The sequence below is a fragment of the Zonotrichia leucophrys genome, chromosome 2 (genome assembly GCF_028769735.1).
Source record: "Zonotrichia leucophrys gambelii isolate GWCS_2022_RI chromosome 2, RI_Zleu_2.0, whole genome shotgun sequence".
Lineage (NCBI taxonomy): Eukaryota > Metazoa > Chordata > Aves > Passeriformes > Passerellidae > Zonotrichia > Zonotrichia leucophrys.
This window is the reverse complement of record NC_088171.1, coordinates 146476596-146495446: the sequence shown is the minus strand read 5'-3', so window position 1 is coordinate 146495446 and position 18851 is coordinate 146476596. Positions and strand designations below refer to the sequence as shown.

Here is an 18851-nt window from a genome sequence, read left to right as displayed (position 1 = left end):
TGCAGTTCCAGCAGCTTTACACAGCAGAAAACCAGGAGTGATCCAAACACCAGAGGGTTGTGATGACACTCGGAGTGCCTGGAAGAGGTGGAGGAATGGGCAGCAGTCCTGTGCAGCTCAAAGGGAAGTGCAAAGACCTGTGCCTGTGGAGGAATAACCTCATGCAAGAGAACCCCATGCCTGGAAACCAAATGCCAGAAGCAGCTGTGCAGAAGAGGACCTGAAGTTCAAACAAGGTGAGCACCAGCCAGGAAAATGCACTTGCAAAGGCCACCAGCACCTGGGCTGCATCAGAACAGCACTGCCAGCACTGTGGAAGTGGTGATCCTTCCTCTCATGCAAGTTTTAGCAAGATTTCTGCTGTTTTGTTGAAGAGTTTTGAAATTATTTTTTGGCAGAAAGATTTGTTCCATCTTTGGTAATTAAAAAAAAAATACTAGTTTGAATAAATCCTCACCCTGGCCCAAGATTTATTTCTCATGACATACTGGAACATAGAAAGCCATGATTTGTTACCTGAAAGCATGGTAGAAATCAATGTTATTCATTCATCATAGAAATGCTAAAACAGTCCAGAGAAACAAATATGGACAGACCCAGGGTACAGTAGTCCATTGTTCTGTCTCTCCATTGTGCATGGCTGAAAGCGCACACAGCATGCAGCTCTTCCCACTGCTTCCCAGAATGCAATATTGTCCAAAATGCATTTTCTGTCCAATAAAAACTTGTCACTGTCCATATTTCACACAAGGTTAGGGAAAGGAACCGAGATAAAGCTATTGCAAGTATATCTATAGTGTTTTTAAATTCTTATATTTAATTCAGAGTTAGCACCAGACACTGCTATGACTTAAATTCGCACCCACTGATCCTCATAAGCTCTACCAACAAGCAAAACCACAATCTTGCTACAGAACTGATAAAAAACATCTATATATTCTGTGGCATTGCAGTAATTGAGTGAACTCAAAGTGAATGCAATCACTGCTTAGAGCCTCTAAGAGATGAACCATTAAAAACAGCATAAACTGGAGTAGCCTTCATGTACAATCTCTTGTTTCAGCCTACTGTTTGTAATTTTCTCATTTTGCTGATTTTTAACACAAGCTTTCTGCTCCTTTGATGTAAATTTCTCAAAATCCTGAGAAATTCCACGTCTGAAACTTTGTTTACTAAAGCACAAACAACTGATGTGCAAGTGTGCTGTGAAAAAGTAATCTTGTATAGAAAGAACACAAAACCACAAAAACACATGTATGTCATGGGTCATAAAATAGATGAGTTGCATGTTTTACTCTGCAAAACAACAAAAAAAATCACAAATTTTAAAAATGCTTTCATAACATTTATGAAAAAAGTAACAACCTAAAGCATCCTAAAGAATTTGTGCATTCTTACCCACAGATGTAAGAAACAAACATACAAACTGTAGTTGGTGCATGTAAAAGAGAAGGGGCTAATTCCAACACACCATCCTGGATTAGGTTAACACAACCCTAATCCTCTAACCTCAAAGCCAGGTTGGATGGGCTTTGGGCTTTAAACAAGCTGGTCCTTGTTTGTGGAAGGTGTCCTTGCCCATGGCAGGGGGGATTGGAACCAGATGACCTTTAAGGTCCTTCCAACCCAAACCATTTAATGATTCCTTCAGAAGGCCATGACTTTCAGTGCCAGCAGATAAAAGAGGTAAAGCACCACTTTTGACAAAATTATTGTAGACAGTACTTTTATTTTTTGTCACCCATTACAGTTCTGGGCTGCAGTAATGTAACTTGGCAGGAAAAGGCAGCTTGCACATCTACTGTCCTATGGGAAAGCGCAGCTTAAAGAAATTTGTGTGGTAATTTTTTGTATGAGCTTCAGCATAAACTGGATGTTAAAAACTTCAAACATCCAAGTTAAAAATTAACTAGCTGAGGGATAACATTAATTACAATCCCTTCCACATGGTAAATAGCAGGCAAATCCAAATTATTTTCTGTGAATGAAGACATATTACACAGAATAACACATATTGCTAGCACATTCAATTTTTTTCCCAAATATTATGCTATTAAACTTATTTTCATGAAATTAGTTGAACCACTTTGCAGAATTGTAGAACAAGATCAGACTCCCCTAGAAGTGTTATAAAACTTGAAAGTCCATCTTAAGGACTCAATCCAGCTGCAAATCTTAAGGAAAGGACCAAAGATCTTTCAACATATCAGTCTTTGCAGGAAAGCAGCAACATCTACAGCTCCAGATAAATCTCTGCCTCTGTAGGACCATGTGCCTGTCCATGCAGCACCTTCCCTGAGGAAGGCAATCTTCCAACTTTCATGGCATCTATGAAGAAAACGATTTTTCTTAAACCAGTATTTCTAGCATTGACCTAATAGAACATTATGCATCTTTCCAAATTTAAGAAAAACTACAACAAACCATGTTTTATACCTAAAATATCTGAATTAACTACCAACTTACGTAAGTAAGCTTTTGCTGAAACACACCTTACAAAGCTAAAATACACTGCAGTTTTAGTAGTATTTATGGTGTGGGTTTACTTGTGGTAAGAAACAGCTCTGACTCAATCTTTCTCTAAAGAAATTATCTTCATGTTAACTTTAAATGTAACTAAGCAATTAGTTCTTGTTAAGTTATATTTTGACCTAGTAAATTTGTTTACAAAAAGCATCTTTCTTCAGTAAAAAGTATTTTTAAAGGTCTGAGATGCTTTCCAACAGACGTGGTTATGGTATAACTGTAAGAATCAGGAAAACTGCATGTTCTGTGCAACTACTCAGCAGTCAAGACATTGCAAATTCATTTGTCTTAATGGTTTGTTTTGAAGACAGTTTAAAATCAAATGCTTATATAGAAATCTAAAATGTGATGCCTGTATTGCAGCCAAATTGTGTCATGAAGTTATTTGATAAATTAACTTTAGACATGTTACTGTTTTAGTTTTCATCCAGCTAATTTCAGAATGCAAACTTTCACTGAACATTTTTTCCCAGTGATGAGCACGTGGCTTCTTAGGGGAGCAATTCCTATATTCAATAGTTTAAATAGCATATTTCAGTACATTTCTACAGATTATACACTGAAAATCAACTACTACAAAGTGTCACAGGCACAATACAGCTGACACCTTTAAGTGCAGTAGAACAATTCACAGCCAGGGAAGTTCACCTACATTCAAGGTGAGAGAGCAAAAACAAAACCAATCATATTTTTAACAGTCATGCTGGGAACTTGCAGAAGCTGCTTCTAACCAGACACCTGCCCTGCTTGTCCCCCACCTGCCTTCACAGCCCCATATATTCAAGTTTCTGCTCCTTCATCACTTCTGTCTGCCAAGAAACAATAAGAAAAGTGCCAACGCAAACTACCTGAGGTGCCATTACTTCTTGATTCAGTGATGCTTAAATTGCTTTTATATGGGAAAGAAAATGTTGATGGCTCCATTTTCTGAAAGTACAGAATGAAGTTATTTTTCTAGATGTGGCAGAGGACAAAGAGAACGAATTTTAAGAAAATACAACTGCTTCAGAAATTTGGAGTACCTAAAAGACAAAGAACAGCTGAGACAGCAATAACCAATTCATGGGTAGACTTCTATTGCTCCTTGCTACTTGAGAGAAACAAAGAAAAAAGAGCATTTGGGAAGAAACTCAAACAGTTGCAATGGGTACTTGTGCACACCCGAAGTCTTCCTAGAGAAAAGGTCCTGTGTTACTAAGTCTCAAATCTCACTTCCCCCTCGACCTTAGAGCAAGTGCAGGAATGCCACGTCCAGTCAAATACAGAATAACCACCTAAAGAGGCTGGAATGTGTTACTTTGCATACACTCAAGAAATAAAGGTGCTTCACTGAACTCAAAAATCTGACTGTCCACTGTGAAAAGAACATTTAACCATAGGGAATAGAAACTCTTCCTCGTGCCAACAGGAGAGAAAAACTCACAAATCCCTCTACCAAATCTGACATGTTGGTTTAAAGACTCAATCATCAGTGTGTCACAGAGTCAGAAAATACCGGAAATGCTACCATGAATTTTCATAGATCATAAATGGAACTAAATTCCCAGAGCTGCTCTTTTTGCAGGATCCCTTTCTAAAGCATACACAACTAATTTAATAGATTACTATTCATACTTGCTCTAACTGTAACTTTAAAAATACGAACATTACACTAAATTATCAGAAAGAGCTGGGAATGAAGGAAAGCTTTTATCACTAAATTCATACAGCTTTTACTTTATCCTTGCATAATAACTATGTATTGGCAGTACCCCTTGACAAGAAGCATGAGATTAACTATGTAGCTGGCCAGGAATATCTATTCTGTTGAATCTATTTTTCTGAAGGGGCCATCTGCTCTTATTTCTTCATTTTGTGGCTTAAATTGAAATTGCATTCACTATTCTTTTAGGATTTCAATTAGGTACATGTAAAATTTCTCCCATGTCAGGATGGCTGTTTTGAGGATGAAGTACTGTAAGGGGAAAAGGTGTTATTACAAAAAGTTGATTGACTATTATTGATACAGCTAAAACAGATGATTAGTCATCAATAAAATGAAAGAAAAATAATGCTAACATTTGTTTTATTACAGCACAGCTTGACATCCATTACTAACAGTATGCACAGCCATGTTTAAGGCACCAAACCTGAATAAAGGAACTGCATTTGCTTTCTACATTCCCTCCACTCAGCTCTTTTCCAATGACACTGCAGAAAAGCTTCAAATCTCAGCTTTGATAGCAGCAATGAAACCTTTCCAAATGAGAAGCCAAAAAATACCTCATACAGATGCTGACAAGATATACCTATGGGATTAGCATCATTTGTACAGACTTAGAAATAATGAAGTCACTGCTAAAACACTTACTGAAATACAAGCTACAGGGTTGAGCTCCAGCCAGTTACTACTACTCCAGTGCAATAATACAAAGTTAAGCAAAACAGTCTGAAAGAACAGTAAAGAATTAAACCTACAGTTTTACCTTATACTTTATCCAAGTGGGGAAAAAAGTACTTTTGATTCAGCTATTTCCTATCCATTTCACTTCTTTCCCCAGAAAAATGACCAAGCAGGAGGCTATCCAGCAAGTTGAGTACTTTAGCTATTGCCTAGAGTAACTAAATAAATACTCAGCACCAGCCTCATGCAAGGCATCACAGCAAGCAGCCTCCTAGCCCAGGCAGTCGTTGGAAGCTTTGGTCATTGCTTTGAACACAGGAACAGAAATAAGGGATTTGTACCTTCAGGACCTACAACCTACTCAGAGGCAGAAAATATGTTAGCACAATGCTCAGCATAGCAGTGAAGTCTAAACTATAACCTAAAAGTTAAGAAAGCAAATCACATCCATTTTCCACTATCAGGGCATTAATCTAAAGGATAAGTCACTTCCAGTTCTTTATAGACCTGATCCCACAGCCAGCTACTTGCCACTTATGTGGTAATCGAAATACACACCAGCGTTTTTAATTAATGTTATACTGAACTATGTGAACTATTATTAGGGTTTCAAACAAGGCCTATTATTTCAGGTCTGCAAACTATATAAGTGCATCTATAAATAAATAATTTATAAGTACCATTAGGGTAATTTCTCCATACTCTCCATTTAATCAGCTGATAAAAAAGGAATATTCTAAGAACTTCAAATTCAGAAGTCTGGGACATTTTCTTCTAAAATTTTATTCAAGATTTTTCAAATTGGACAACAGCAGTCTTAACAGTTCAAGCACACATGAAGAAAACAACACAGGTCAAAGCCACCAGGTCATAGAAGGGTTTAGGGTGGAAGTGACCTTAAATATCATCTAGTTCCATACCCCCTGCCACGGGCAGGAATGCCTTCCCCTAGACCAGGCTGCTCAGAGCCCCATCCAACCTGACCTGGAACACTGCAAGGGATGGGGCTTCCACAGCTTCTCTGGGCAACCTGTGCCAGTGCCTCAGCACACAGAGAAGAATTTCTTCCTAACATATAATCCAAATTTCTCCTCCTTTAGTTTAAAACCATCCCCATGTATGATATGGTGTCATCCTCAATGATGTGGCTAGTAGGGTTAGGAGAAGGGCTCAGGTGTTTAGTTAGGATGTGTTTGGGCTTTTGACAGTTTGGTCTTTTGAGCAGAACCCCGCTAGAAGTGGTGCTCCTATTAGGGTGAGGTTGCCGATGGTAAGGCATGCAGTGGTTGTGGGTAGTATTTTTTGGAGCCCTCCTATTTTTCAGATATCTTGTTCGCCACTTAGGCTGTGAATGATGGAGCCTGAGCATAGGAAGAGCATGGCCTTGAAGAATGCGTCAGTTGAGATGTGGGGCAGAAGGAAGTGGTGAACATCTGGAGTGGGAGGAATAAGGAAGGGGGAGGATTTTCCAGGTGGAAGCATTGCTCTCCTGGAGCCACAGTCAGGTGTGATGGAATCCTGTGCTCCTGGAGATGGCTGAACACCTGCCAGCTCAGGGGAAGCGGAGAATGGATTCCTTGTTTTCATCTGCTTGCATGTGCAGCTTGTACCTTGCTTATCCAAGTATCCTCTCTTCACCCAGAGTTTTGTAGCTTTTACTCTTCCGATTCCCGCCCCCATTCCCTCGCGGGGGCTGGGGTTACAGCAGGACAGGGACACACCTGCGCCTTGGGACAGACAGGATACATCTGGCTGTGGGAGCTGCTGCCACAGATCAACACCGATGACACCGGCACCGCCTGGCCCCGACCCCGCTCTCCCGAGGGGCTGGCACCCGATCCCAATCCCGCCTCTCCCAAGGATCACACCCGCTCCTACAGCCCCGATCCCCGCTCTCCCGAAGGGCTGACACCCGAGCCCGGCTCCCCCGGGGGGATGACACCCAAGCCCGGCCCTCCTGAGGGGCTCACACCCGACCCCGGGAGCCCCAGTCCCGCCTCTCCTGGTAGGCTGATGCCCGACCCCGGGAGTTCCGATCCTGCCTCTCCCGGGGGCTCACATCCGATCCCACAGCCCCGATCCCGGCTCTCCCGGGGATCACGCCTGATCCCAACAGCCCCGATGCCGGCTCTCGGGGGATCAGACCCGTTCGTACAGCCCCGATCCCGGCTCTGCGGAGGGGCTGACACCCGAGCCCAGCTCCCCCAGGGGGATGACACCCGATCCCGGGAGCCCCAGTCCCGCCTCTCCCGCTGGGCTGATGCCTGATCCGGGAGTTCCGATCCTGCCTCTCACGGGGGATCACATTCGATTCCACAGCCCTGACCACGGCTCTCCCGGGAATCAGACCCGTTTGTACAGCCCAGATCCCTCCTCTCCTGGGGATCAGACCCGATCCCGACTCTCGCGGGGGATCAGACCCATTTGTACAGCCCCAATCCCGGCTCTTCCAGGGATCACACCCGTTCCTACAGCCCAGATCCGGGCTCTCTCGGGGAGCACAGCCGATCCCACAGCCCCGATCCCGGCTCTCTGAAGGGGCTGGCACCCGAGCCCGGCTCCCCTCGGCCCTCCCGGGGGCCTCACACCCGATCCCAATCCCGCCTCTTCCGAGGGATCACACCCGATCCCACAGCCGCGATCCCGCCTCTCCCGAGGGATCACATCCGATCACACCTCTCCCGGCGAATCACACCCAATCCCGGCTCTCCCGAGGATCCCACCCGATCCCACAGCTCCGCAGGGCCGGGCCGCTGTCGCCCCCTCCTGGCACCGCTCCAGAAATAATTCCCGAAACGGCTCCCCCGAAAATGAAACGCACACAATACCGTCTCTAGTAACTAGTGCCCTAATCATAACAGTTGCATGGCAAAGATGCATTCGAAATCGTTCTGCAAAAGCTGCATCATCAATAGCTTTGCATCACTACATGTAAGATGTTGTATTAGAATCCTGTAGGAAAACCCAGTGTGGAATGCTTCTGCTCTTTCCAAAGTGTGCTCATATTAATAGTTCATAATCGCCCAAGACCCTAAAATTAACAGATCATATAAAGCTGGAAAAATTCTTCAGAGGTCATTAATCCTCTGTCATGGTTTAGCCCCAGCTAGCAGCTAAGCCCCACATAGGCACTCCCTTCCCCCTAAGAGGATGCGGGAGAAAATTGCAAGGGTAAAATTAATAGACTTTGTGGGTCGAGATAAAGACAGTTTAATAGTAAGTAAAGCAAAATCCATGCAGATGAGCAAAGCAAAACAACTCATCCAGCCCTCTCCATGGCCAGGCATGTGCTCAGGCATTCCCAGGAAAGGAGGGCTCCATCACACATAATGGTGATTTGGGAAAACAAACACCATCACTCCAAACTTCCTCTCTTCCTTCTTCCCCCCAGCTTTATAAGCTGGGCACGATGCCATATGGTCTGGAACACCTCTTGGGTCAGTAGGGTCAGCTGTCCCAGCTGTGTCTTACCCCATTCTGCGTTCCCCCCCAGCCTCCTTGCTGGTGGGGTGCCGAGCAGAAAAGGCCTTGAATGAGCAGAAAGGGCCTCTGTGTAAGCTCTGCTAAGTAGTAATGAAAACATCCCTGTGTTATCAACACTGTTTTCATCACAAATCCGAAACAACCCCACACTGGCTACTGGGAAAAAAATAAATTAATCCCGGGCAAAAACACCACATCCCTCACAAGCACTTTATGACTACACTTACATCATTCCCAGCATTTGCTTCACATGGTTTTAACAGGATTGTGTGAAGACTCAGGGGCCTGCAGAAACAAAAAGGTCTAAAGAAGAGACACAGCAAGCCTTAAAAACATGATAAATCTTTCGTTGTATGCTTTTATACAGTAGGCCAATAAAAACCTAATAATTTTTCCAGACCATGGATGCATGGTGTAATAAAAAGGTCAAGGGTATATGATAAGCAAAAAGAATCTTAAAGACTAATCTGTGTAACACAAGACAAATTGGACCACAAGAGCCTTTTGCAGTGTTTAAGATCTAGTACCAAGATGCTGCATTTCACCTTGCAGACTATCCAGCCTAGGATATTACTGGGATAACTCTACATAGGGAGCAAGTGTTAACAAGGGCTAAAGGTATCACTGCAGCCCATCTGCTGTGAAACAGCTTAGCTCCTCCAGGCACACCAGGCTTTAAATGGAGAAACTGAACCAATCATTAAGAACAAAACTTTTCCTCTGAGAAACATCTCCAACTACCACAAAGATTTTGGGGAATCCTTTAAAGGAAGGCAGAAAACTGATCTGTGAGCAAGTTTCTTCAAAATTGGGACTTCTTGAGCCTAAAACAATAGGCTGGAAGTAGTCATGAAGCAGTTGGATACTGAATAAAGTGACAAAAAGCTCACTGAACTTTCATGACTCTACAAATGGATCAAGAACATCATATTCAAACTGTGCTTCTATAGCTGAGAAAAATCTGCTTTTCTTCAAGCTCAGGAGGGGAGACGGGGTAGAGTTAAACACCATAAAAGTCAAATAACCAAAGAGACATGAAAACCATAGCGCCTTTCCCTTTAACAGAAGTGAAATTTATCATTTAGCACTAGCCTAAAGGTGGGCAGAGAAGGAAAGGGTGATTTTTTTACTTCACTGCTTTACCCCATGGAGCTGTATCACTGAAGTCAGCATAGAGGGCACCACAACATTTCTGCTTAACAGCAGAAAAAAAGCAACAAAAATCTCCTTAACCCTCAAATACTGCAGGGAACAGAAACTCTTCCCAGGGACACATCAGGATTGGTATTGACCACCTCTAGTTAATTAGGACATGGATCAAAATGAACCAGTAACAAAAACCTTTGTCCACTACCAGCAAACAGAAAAGGACACATGAAAGGAAGAATGACCACATTAGAAGCAGTCCTTCCATTTCTACATCTGAAAATAATCATTTTTATCCCAAAGCAGTAGGAAAAATTGGCTGACAACATCTAAAACCTTTTGCTTTCAAACACATCTGCTTCCCAGAGTACTGTTACTGAATGGTTTGAGGCAATAAAAGGCTACAGACACATTTCTTCTCTAAGCCTTCAACAAATGCAGCAGCAGTGAGAGCAGCAGCAATTTTCAGAATCACAGAATATCCTGACTCGGAAGGGACCCACAAGGCCTGAAGTCCAACTCCTGGCCCTGCACAAGAGCAGCTCAAGAATCCCACCATGTGGCTGAAAGTCCAAATATTTCTTGAGATCGGTCAGGCTTGGTGCTGTGACCACTTCCCTGGGGAAACTGTTTCAGTGCCCAGCCTTCCTCTGGGTGAAGAGCATTTTCTCAATATCCAACCTAAACCTCCCCTGAGAGAGTTTCAGGCCCTTCCCTCAGGTCCTGCCACTGTCACCCCCAGAGATCAGTGCCAGCCCCTCCTTTTCCCCTCGTGTGGATGTTGCAGACTGCAATGAGGTCTCTCCTCAGTCTCTTCTTCTCCAGGCTGAACAGACCAAGTGACCTCAGCCACATCTCAGATGGCTTCTCCTCTAGACCATTCATCTTCATCTCTTCTGAACACCCTTTAATAGTTTTATATCTTCCCTATATTGTGATTTATATGGTGGGGTCTGAAACTGCACACAGTACTTAGGACGTTTTCCTATACTCTTTGTCTTGTCCACATAAAGGCATCTAACTCAGACTGTTCCTTTTGAACAATCCTGATGGATTATTAAAGCCGAAGAAAATCAGTAAATCCTCAAAGGATTTGCAGCTTCAGGTTTTCACTGTCACTATATTATACCAAGATCAGCACAGCAGCAGTTGCTATAACAAATTTTCTGTTGGATCAAGTACAATGGGTTTACTGAAATGATTTCTAATCTTTTAGGTTTCCAATTACTTCGTCAACAAATTCTTCCTAGAATATAAAGATCTATAAAAGAACACCTATACAAGCCAAAAAAGTGAAAGATTTACCATCTACAAGAATTAAACTGACATTTTTTGCTGCCTTGCAACTTTGTTGAAGTTGAGTTGCTACCTGCAGCCAAAAGTCTGATAAACACATCAAAATAAGAAATGAAAGGCATCCAGCAAATAGCAACTAGAGATGGAGAATAGAAAGGAAATCCATTTAACTGCCTAGTTTCTTAATAAGTTTGCCTAGACAATAAGGAAAAATGCTGAAAAACAACAACACAACATAAAAGAACCACAAGTGATAAATATGACAAAGGCAAATTTAAGCAAAGGAAAATTTTAAGATAGGATAAACATACAAAGAATAAAACATGCACTGCTCAGCTGTGGAGGTACAAAAATACATCAGTCAGTCTAACAATGCTTCTTCATGCTACCTCTCCAGTTACTGCTCTTTAATTTGCTCCTTGGCATAAACAGCCAACCTACAGCTACTGTACAGCCCAAATCATTGACAGTCTAAAGGGCTTAACAATTTAGCAGGGATCAAATATCCATAAATGCAACTCATTCTGAGGCAAAGATGCCAAGACACACAAAATCTACTGGTCCTTATATCTGCTTTAAGAGTTAATCATCTATTGCTAAAGCATTGTGCATTTTTTCATTTGTACTTCTTGGCCAGACATTTCACCATTGGTTTTCAGAGCCTCTTTGCACCTTTATTCACTCCTGAAGGCAGGCAGGCTCTCAAAGTACAAGTCAAAGATCCCTTTCACACACCCATCAGACTAGCAAGAGGCCTACAGACCTTCTCAAACTTGCAAAGCATTGTATTTTTCCATGATTTCCTCAAAGATTAAGACATACGGACTTCTGCAAGTAGAATGTCACAAGAAAATTAAATTCCTGAGTCCATGTGCCCTTATGGCCTTCGCTTAAGGCCATAAAGATATTAATTTTCTAGCTACTGTTACACTTGGGAAAAAAAAAAAAAAAAAATCACACTTGGCTAGAAATATATGGCTCTAAAATAATTCCCAGAACTATCACCACCCCTACCAAACAGCTCCCATGGCATGGGTGAGACTTGCCTTCCCAGGACTCAGAGGTAGACAACTCCACTTTATTGAGATATTCCACATGCCCAGTATAGAAGCCCTGTCCTTTGTTATCTTCTATTTGAAAAACAGTATTAATAATGTAAACATTAAGCCTGCAAGATTCCTGCAGCGTTCAGCTAAGAACAGTCAGTTAATTCACCATAAAATATTAGGTGTGTCAGTTACCAGTTAATCTATTTAAACATGCTTTTTACTGAACCCTGCTAATTAAAAAGTCATGCAGCACCACACTGAATACTTTACAGACTCTTCTCAACTCTGAACTTTGATACCTGCTTCTTTCAAACAAAAGCGCATCCTAAATTCTTTTGTTTCTTAATTATATTGGAAGTCAGAGGGCAGAAAGTTCACATACGTAAATTTTAAGTATATGCAAAAAAAGTCAAACAAGCCACAGGCCAGAGGAACAGTGCTGTGACCTTCTTCCTGATTTCCCCAGTAAATAAGTACTCAGAAGGTTACAGCTTTAATTTGCATGGCTGGTGTCAAAAAGGATTGAAAGTGACAAACCATGTCAGGCTGCATTTGAAACCTTTAAATTCAATCTCTCTCATTGACTGCCAAAGTGAGTGTGCAAGTGAATTAGGAGTCAGCCTTACACTAACTGTGATTGCAGTGAGTGGCTCTAGGCTCAGGGGTGAAGAAAGTATGATTATCTTCAGCTGCATTTTGCAGAAGCCCTGTTAACATGACTGGAATATCTGATAAACCACTTCCGCAGCCTTTTAAGAGAGCAAGATTCAAATCTAACTTTTAGGAAGCCCTCTGACTGCTCCAATACAGTCTCACTGTAGTAAAAGCAAAGAGCAAACATAACAAAAATGTGAACTTCTGAAGTTTTACCAGATACAGATAGCTGAGATGAAAGACAGACCCTGAAATATCCCTTCTGCCCTGCAAGAGTTTCTACTTCTCATGCTGCTTTAAGAAAACAGAAATAAAAGCCAAGTCAGCCTTCCCTAGTTTGATGGTGCAACCATTACATCATATCCATTCCTATTACTATCACTTTAATTTTTCATCACACTTGGCCTGGGAAATATCCAATTCCACCCAAATGTTTTGCTTAGACTCTTGTCTTCTAGTAATCAGACTAAAACCACAAGAGTTTATTTCTGGTTAACGTCTAAGAATAGCAACTAAAAGTGACCAGCAGTCTGAAAAAAAATCTGAGGAGCACAAAACTTAATACATTTCATATGATGCTCTGAGCATTTTTAAAACACAGTCAGCTTTCTCCAGCCATATCTCATTTTCAAAACACCTATAACCTTCATGAAGTGCTCTGAAATCCTCAGAGAGTAGGACACTTGAAACAAGCATTGTTTCTGTGATTGATACTATAGCAACAAAAAGGAGAGTTTGGGGTTACACTGATGGTGATACAACACCATTAGTGACTGAATGAGCAGCACCATGTGTCTGTGCCATGCCACAAAACTTGTCCACACAGGAAAGTGGATGCTTCAGTGTCATTACTTATGTTAAAACACAGCTACCTCACTCCACAATCACATTTATTTTTTATAAACTAAAGAAAAGCACAAATTCCCTTGCATACCTAGATTTATGGAAAGTTGCCCTGGTTTTGGCTGGGATAGAGTTCATTTTCTTCCTAGAGCCTGGTACAGTGCTGCGATTCAGACTCAGTAGGAGCTGACAACACAGGGATGTTTTGGTTGTTGCTAAGTAGTGCTCACTCTAAATCAAGGATTTTGCAGTGTCTCACACTCTGCTGGGCAGCAGGTGCACAAGAAGCCCAGAGGGAGCACAGCCAGGAGAGGTGACCTGAACTGGACAAAGGAATATTCCACAGTACAGGATGGATGTCCAGTATATAAACTGGGGGGAGTTGACTCAGAGCCACTGATGGCTGCTCAGGGACAGCCTGGGCATCAGTTAGCAGATGGGGAACAACTGTATTATGACTTATTTCTCTTGGGTTTTAGTCCTCTTTTTAATTTCCAGTATAATTATTATATTTTACTTTATTTCAGTCATTAAACCCACAAGTTGTACCTTTTTTCAATTCCCTGATTCCATCGGGAGAAAAGCAATGAGTGGCTGCACAGTACCTACCAACTAAGCTGAGCTTAAACCACAAGACAAATTATTGTTAAGCTCCTACTTCAACCATTTTTACAAAGCCATCTCTGCTAAAAAGAAAACAAAAATAAAAATTAGACCACTAATATCCTTCACAAAGCAGAAAGCAAGTACATTCCCTCACACCCCATTCTCCCTGATATTTAGGGAGGTACAGCTCTGATTACTGAATTCCAAGCAAAATCTGACACAAGAGACAGCAATCCCCTGCTGATCACCACTAGCCACGTGGCTCAGGGAAGCCATTCAACACAGTCAGCACATACAGCCATCTACTGATAGCAAGGCTTGGTATTCCTGTACATCATCTCATTGACATTCTAAAGGAAGCCTTGCCAAATTCAGATACTACAAGCGTCAAAACAGCTAAAATGAGCTTAAAAGGAAATATTGCAGAGGTCCAGTCTGCACAAGAGTTGCCTTTCAGCAATGGAAGCAACTCCAACTTTCATTATGTACACATTTAATTATCCACACAAACCAAACAACTGCCAAGCACCCATTTTCGCATCTCCCCTGTTAGAAATGTGTCTGGTATCACCATGTTTTATTTACAGTTTGCCTCTTCCATCTGCAGTTTCACATACTTCATTCAACATTCACTAACTGCTCATCTTGAATAACTACTATAAATAAACGTGAAAGAAGGTAAAGTAACTTTTCTGTCTCAGATCTTTGAGTATTTTTAGAGCATCACTCATGAACCAAGTTATGAGAATCAACACTACACTTGCACATTTACCAACATTTACAAACAACCACAACTGCAAAGACAGCCTTTGAAATAAGACTGGATTTCAGAACTACCATCACTCCCACAGACAAATATTTTTCAGATTTCGCATAAAGATGAGCCCATGAGAGTTGAAAATAGGAAAACACAAATGTATTAAGCTCTTGTTTCTTCATAGAACCCCATCTTTCCCCAGGTTCCTCATTTACAGAACTTACTATAAACTAATAACTGGACAAAATTCCAGTTCCCACTGTCCGATACCAGCTGCAAATTAATCCTATTAGCATGGTCATCTTACCACACGTGCAAATAAGTCCATTTCCAATCTATAACATGCTTAAGGGTTTATGGGGAAAAAAAAATTCCTCTTTTTAGGATGGCTTAATGTTCAAGTATACAAATACATCTTTTTAATTAGAACAAGGGATAAAGTCTAGTCTCCTGGAAAAGCAGCAGTTAAATGTTTCAGTGACTGTTTAAAACAAAATTTAAGCAGTAAGTATTGTATTTGTGTCCCAAGGAAACAGAGCATCAAATCCTTGAACAGAGTTCTCAACAAGAAAAATCAGGACTTACTATACAGGAACATGGAAGGATACCAATATTTGATTTTAGTTCTTTCAAAACAGTGTTTTAAGGCAGAGAAATTCCTGTTGCATCTTAATTCAGAAAGACAGATTAATAATACTGCCCACGAAAATATTCTTACAGCATCTTAGTTATTTCCACACTGTTCTTTTATAACTGAAATGTTACCCAGGAACTTGAAGCAGGTCAAGCTTCACTTTTTAAATTTAAAATTATGTAATTTGTGTGTACACAAATTAAAATGTGTAATTATAAGCATAATATGCAAATTCATCCACTTCCATTTGAAAACTATAATTACCACATTTCAGAAGTCTAGACCCAGGATTTTCCCTAGAAACCAAATTTCAACATGACTGGAAATTTGTTAGCCATTTGGCTCTTCTGTGTAAGCAGCAAACACACCTCAAGTACTTCAGCATCTCAAAAGGATTCTACTTCATGCATACAACTCTTACAAATTACTCTTGAGTTTCTGAAGAAAGCCAGCTGATGTACAGTATTTCAGTTTAAGTAAATACAGACAGCAAATTTAATGCCACTAAGACACCAAAATGCTATTACATAATTAAGCTGGTTATTTAAAGCACTTAAAACCTTTGCTAAGACATACTCTCACAGATACCCAAAAGAAGCCAAACTTAGAAATCTGTTTCATTCTAAACTTAAAAGATAAACAAACCCAGTTAAAAAATCTAGACAAGCTATTTCATTTGCTTCCACATGAACTAATATAGAAAATACTCAGTAGACCTGGCATACAAAATCCAAGCCACAACCATTACATATACATTTGCACTAATAACTGTCATTCATTTAAGTGCATAGAATTATTACAATTGAGAAAAAACCAACCCCTGATAAAGTTAGTGTCATGGCAGGATGGGTTAGTGAAACATCCCCTCCTGAAGTCTATTTCCCACCTGTATTATACAGAGACTTCATTTGATCTGGCTTTTTGGGGATTCTACAATTAAACTATAATACATAGATATTACACAAATATCCATTTTAAACTGGAGCTAATCAGTTGATTAGTCACCTTCAATCTTTCTTTTCTCCACCTCTAATGTGTGAAACACTTCAGATATAATCCAATCCAAGACTTGACTTTGAAAGTAAACAAAAAAATCAAGACACCTACTAGATTAGGGGTTGGATGCACATACATCTACATTTTTACACTGAAAATATAGGTTCTTTTTCTGGAGCTGAATATATGCATGCAGATACCATAATGAAAAGCAAAAGTTTCCATCCTCCAATTTATCATTTCAATGAGAACCTCAAAAAATATCACAAATTCAGTCAAAAAGACAGATTTACCTTCTTTAATACTGTTTACAAAATAGTAAATCACATGGCTCTGTAACTCTCTGGATTAATTTACACATGGAAAAAGATTCTTCACTACCTGGAGAGGGACTTCAATAATTTATAGCCATCAAGTTTAATTTTTACAAGTTTTTTCTTTTACAGCAAATAACTGCTTTTTTAACATAATTCTCCTTTTCCCACAAACAACAGGGACATTTTTACAGAATCAAAGTTTGGAAAAATATGCATTATACCAACCAGTCATGGACATGGACCCTCAATTCACTTAGCATATGAATTCTACAGCTTAAACTGTGACAGCTACCCCTAACTCCAGAGTGTTTCAGACAACAGCAATTCTCCTTCTGATTCTGAGACAGGCATTTACATCTACTACATAGCAAAACCTACAACATATTAGAAGAACCCACATCAACTTAAACTTGTTCTTGTTACAGGATGCAAAGCACACCAAGCATGGCTTTGTAATCATTGCAATTAAAGCCAAAATCATTCTGGCTATCACTGTGTTTGGTGTATTAGAGGATCAGTTCACAGCTTGTTTCACTTGAGCATCCTAAGCACTAGATCAAGCATTTGTCTCTCCAGAGCTGAATTGAAAGTCACCTGCCAGTTATACAGTATGTCCAAATGTACATTAAAATCATACTTTAATTCACACAGAATGACTTTTCCAGTCAGTACTGCATCACTGAAACAAAAAGCTAGCACTTTAAAGCACATCTGACTTGACAGATGCAGAAGGGGTGGGAGTAATTTATTATCTGGAGTTATATAATTGCAAAACAAAATATGCTTTGTGTTTTTATAAAGGTTTGTTAAAATGTAGCAGAGCCCAAAGTTTCTAGGAAAGGCCATTGGCAGCAGGCTTGTTCTTCCGAAGGCTCACACACACGTAAACAATCGGCTGCCCATTGTTCACAGACGGGGTAAAATAGGAAAACCTTCTGGGGTTTTAATTGACATGCAGCCCGAGCAGAGCACAGCAGACACAGCCATTCAACTCGGAGTAATCTCCAACTCGAGCAGCGAGCGACGGCAGAGAACACACGGAGGGACGAGGGGCACAATGCGGGCGGGCACCCAGCGAGCGCGGCTGCCGGGGCGATGCTGCCCGGCCGGGGAAGGGGAAGGCGCCCGAGCCGACAAACACCGACAGCCTGAACACAACACACCCCCCAGGCGGGGCCAGGCAAGGGTGAGCCCCGCACCGAGAACCTCAACACAACAAACCCTTCCAGGCGGTGCAATAAGGGAAGGAGAACCTCGGGCTGAGCATCCGCCGCTCACTCCGGCTCGTCCCCACGGCGGGACAAGGAGCCCCGCTCCGCCCCGCCGCCCCTCACCTTGGTTGACCAGCCGCAAGGCGTGGGTGAAGGACGGGTCCAGCGAGTCCTTCTCCGCCATCAGCTCGGGCAGGTACTTCTCGTCCATGGCAGCAGCGGCGGCGGCCCGGAGCGGCAGCGGAGCCGGGGCGCCGGGTGCGCCCGCGGGGAAGGAGCGGGTCCGAGTCCCAGGCAGCGGTAAATCCTCGGAGGCAGCGCTTCCCCCTGGCCGCCTCCCGCCCGGGGCTGCGGGGACGCATCCAGAAGGAAGCGCCGCAAGCCCCCGGCCAGGAGGGGGGAGAAAAGGGGCGCGGGCTGGGGGGACGCCCCCCCTCAGCGGACAAGGGGAGCGGACAAATCGCTCTGAGGAAGCGCACAAGGGAAAAGAAGGGAAAGAGGCGCGCCCCGGGAGCCGCTGACCCAGGCAAGACGAGAGCCGCGCACAATAAAAGAGACAGGGGGCGGTAGGCGCTGAGCACAGACCAACACCAAACACAGCACCGCCGGCGACACTGCGCCCACTGAGCGGGGAAAACGCGACGCACCAGCATTATATACCGCCTCAGACCACGCCCCCCTGAGGCCTTTAGCCCCGCCCAAGGGCAATGCCCCGCCTCGGCCCCTTCCAATGGGCGGGGATAACAGAGCTCTCCCACTGTCCCCGCCTTGCTCAAGTGAAGGCTGCTATTGGATGGCGTGGCCTGTCAGTCAGAGACTAGCCGCCGCTTCTCATTGGTCGCTGCTGCTAGCCCCGCCTCCCCGCTGTCGGTGCTCAGGGGCGCTTTCAGAGTCGATCCGCACGGCGAGCTGGGCGGGAGCGGACTGGCTTTAGGGGAATGTCTGCCCTG

At 42.5% G+C, this 18851-nt stretch overlaps 1 protein-coding gene across 2 annotated transcripts in view; it reads right to left on the bottom strand.

The window, feature by feature from the left end:
- The window catches only part of KHDRBS3 (KH RNA binding domain containing, signal transduction associated 3), a 90177-nt gene extending 71653 nt beyond the window's left edge, over positions 1–18524 (bottom strand). The window contains exon 1 of one of the 2 annotated variants that reach the window (XR_010439252.1): positions 18025–18247. Coding sequence is in view for 1 of the 2 variants with exons in the window: in XM_064706719.1 (XP_064562789.1) it covers positions 18025–18112 (88 nt within the window). In the remaining variant the exon portion in view is untranslated. Of the gene's footprint in view, positions 1–18024 lie in introns of both variants that reach the window. The other variant, XM_064706719.1, reaches the window with a different exon arrangement.
- Positions 18525–18851: the final 327 nt, after the last annotated feature.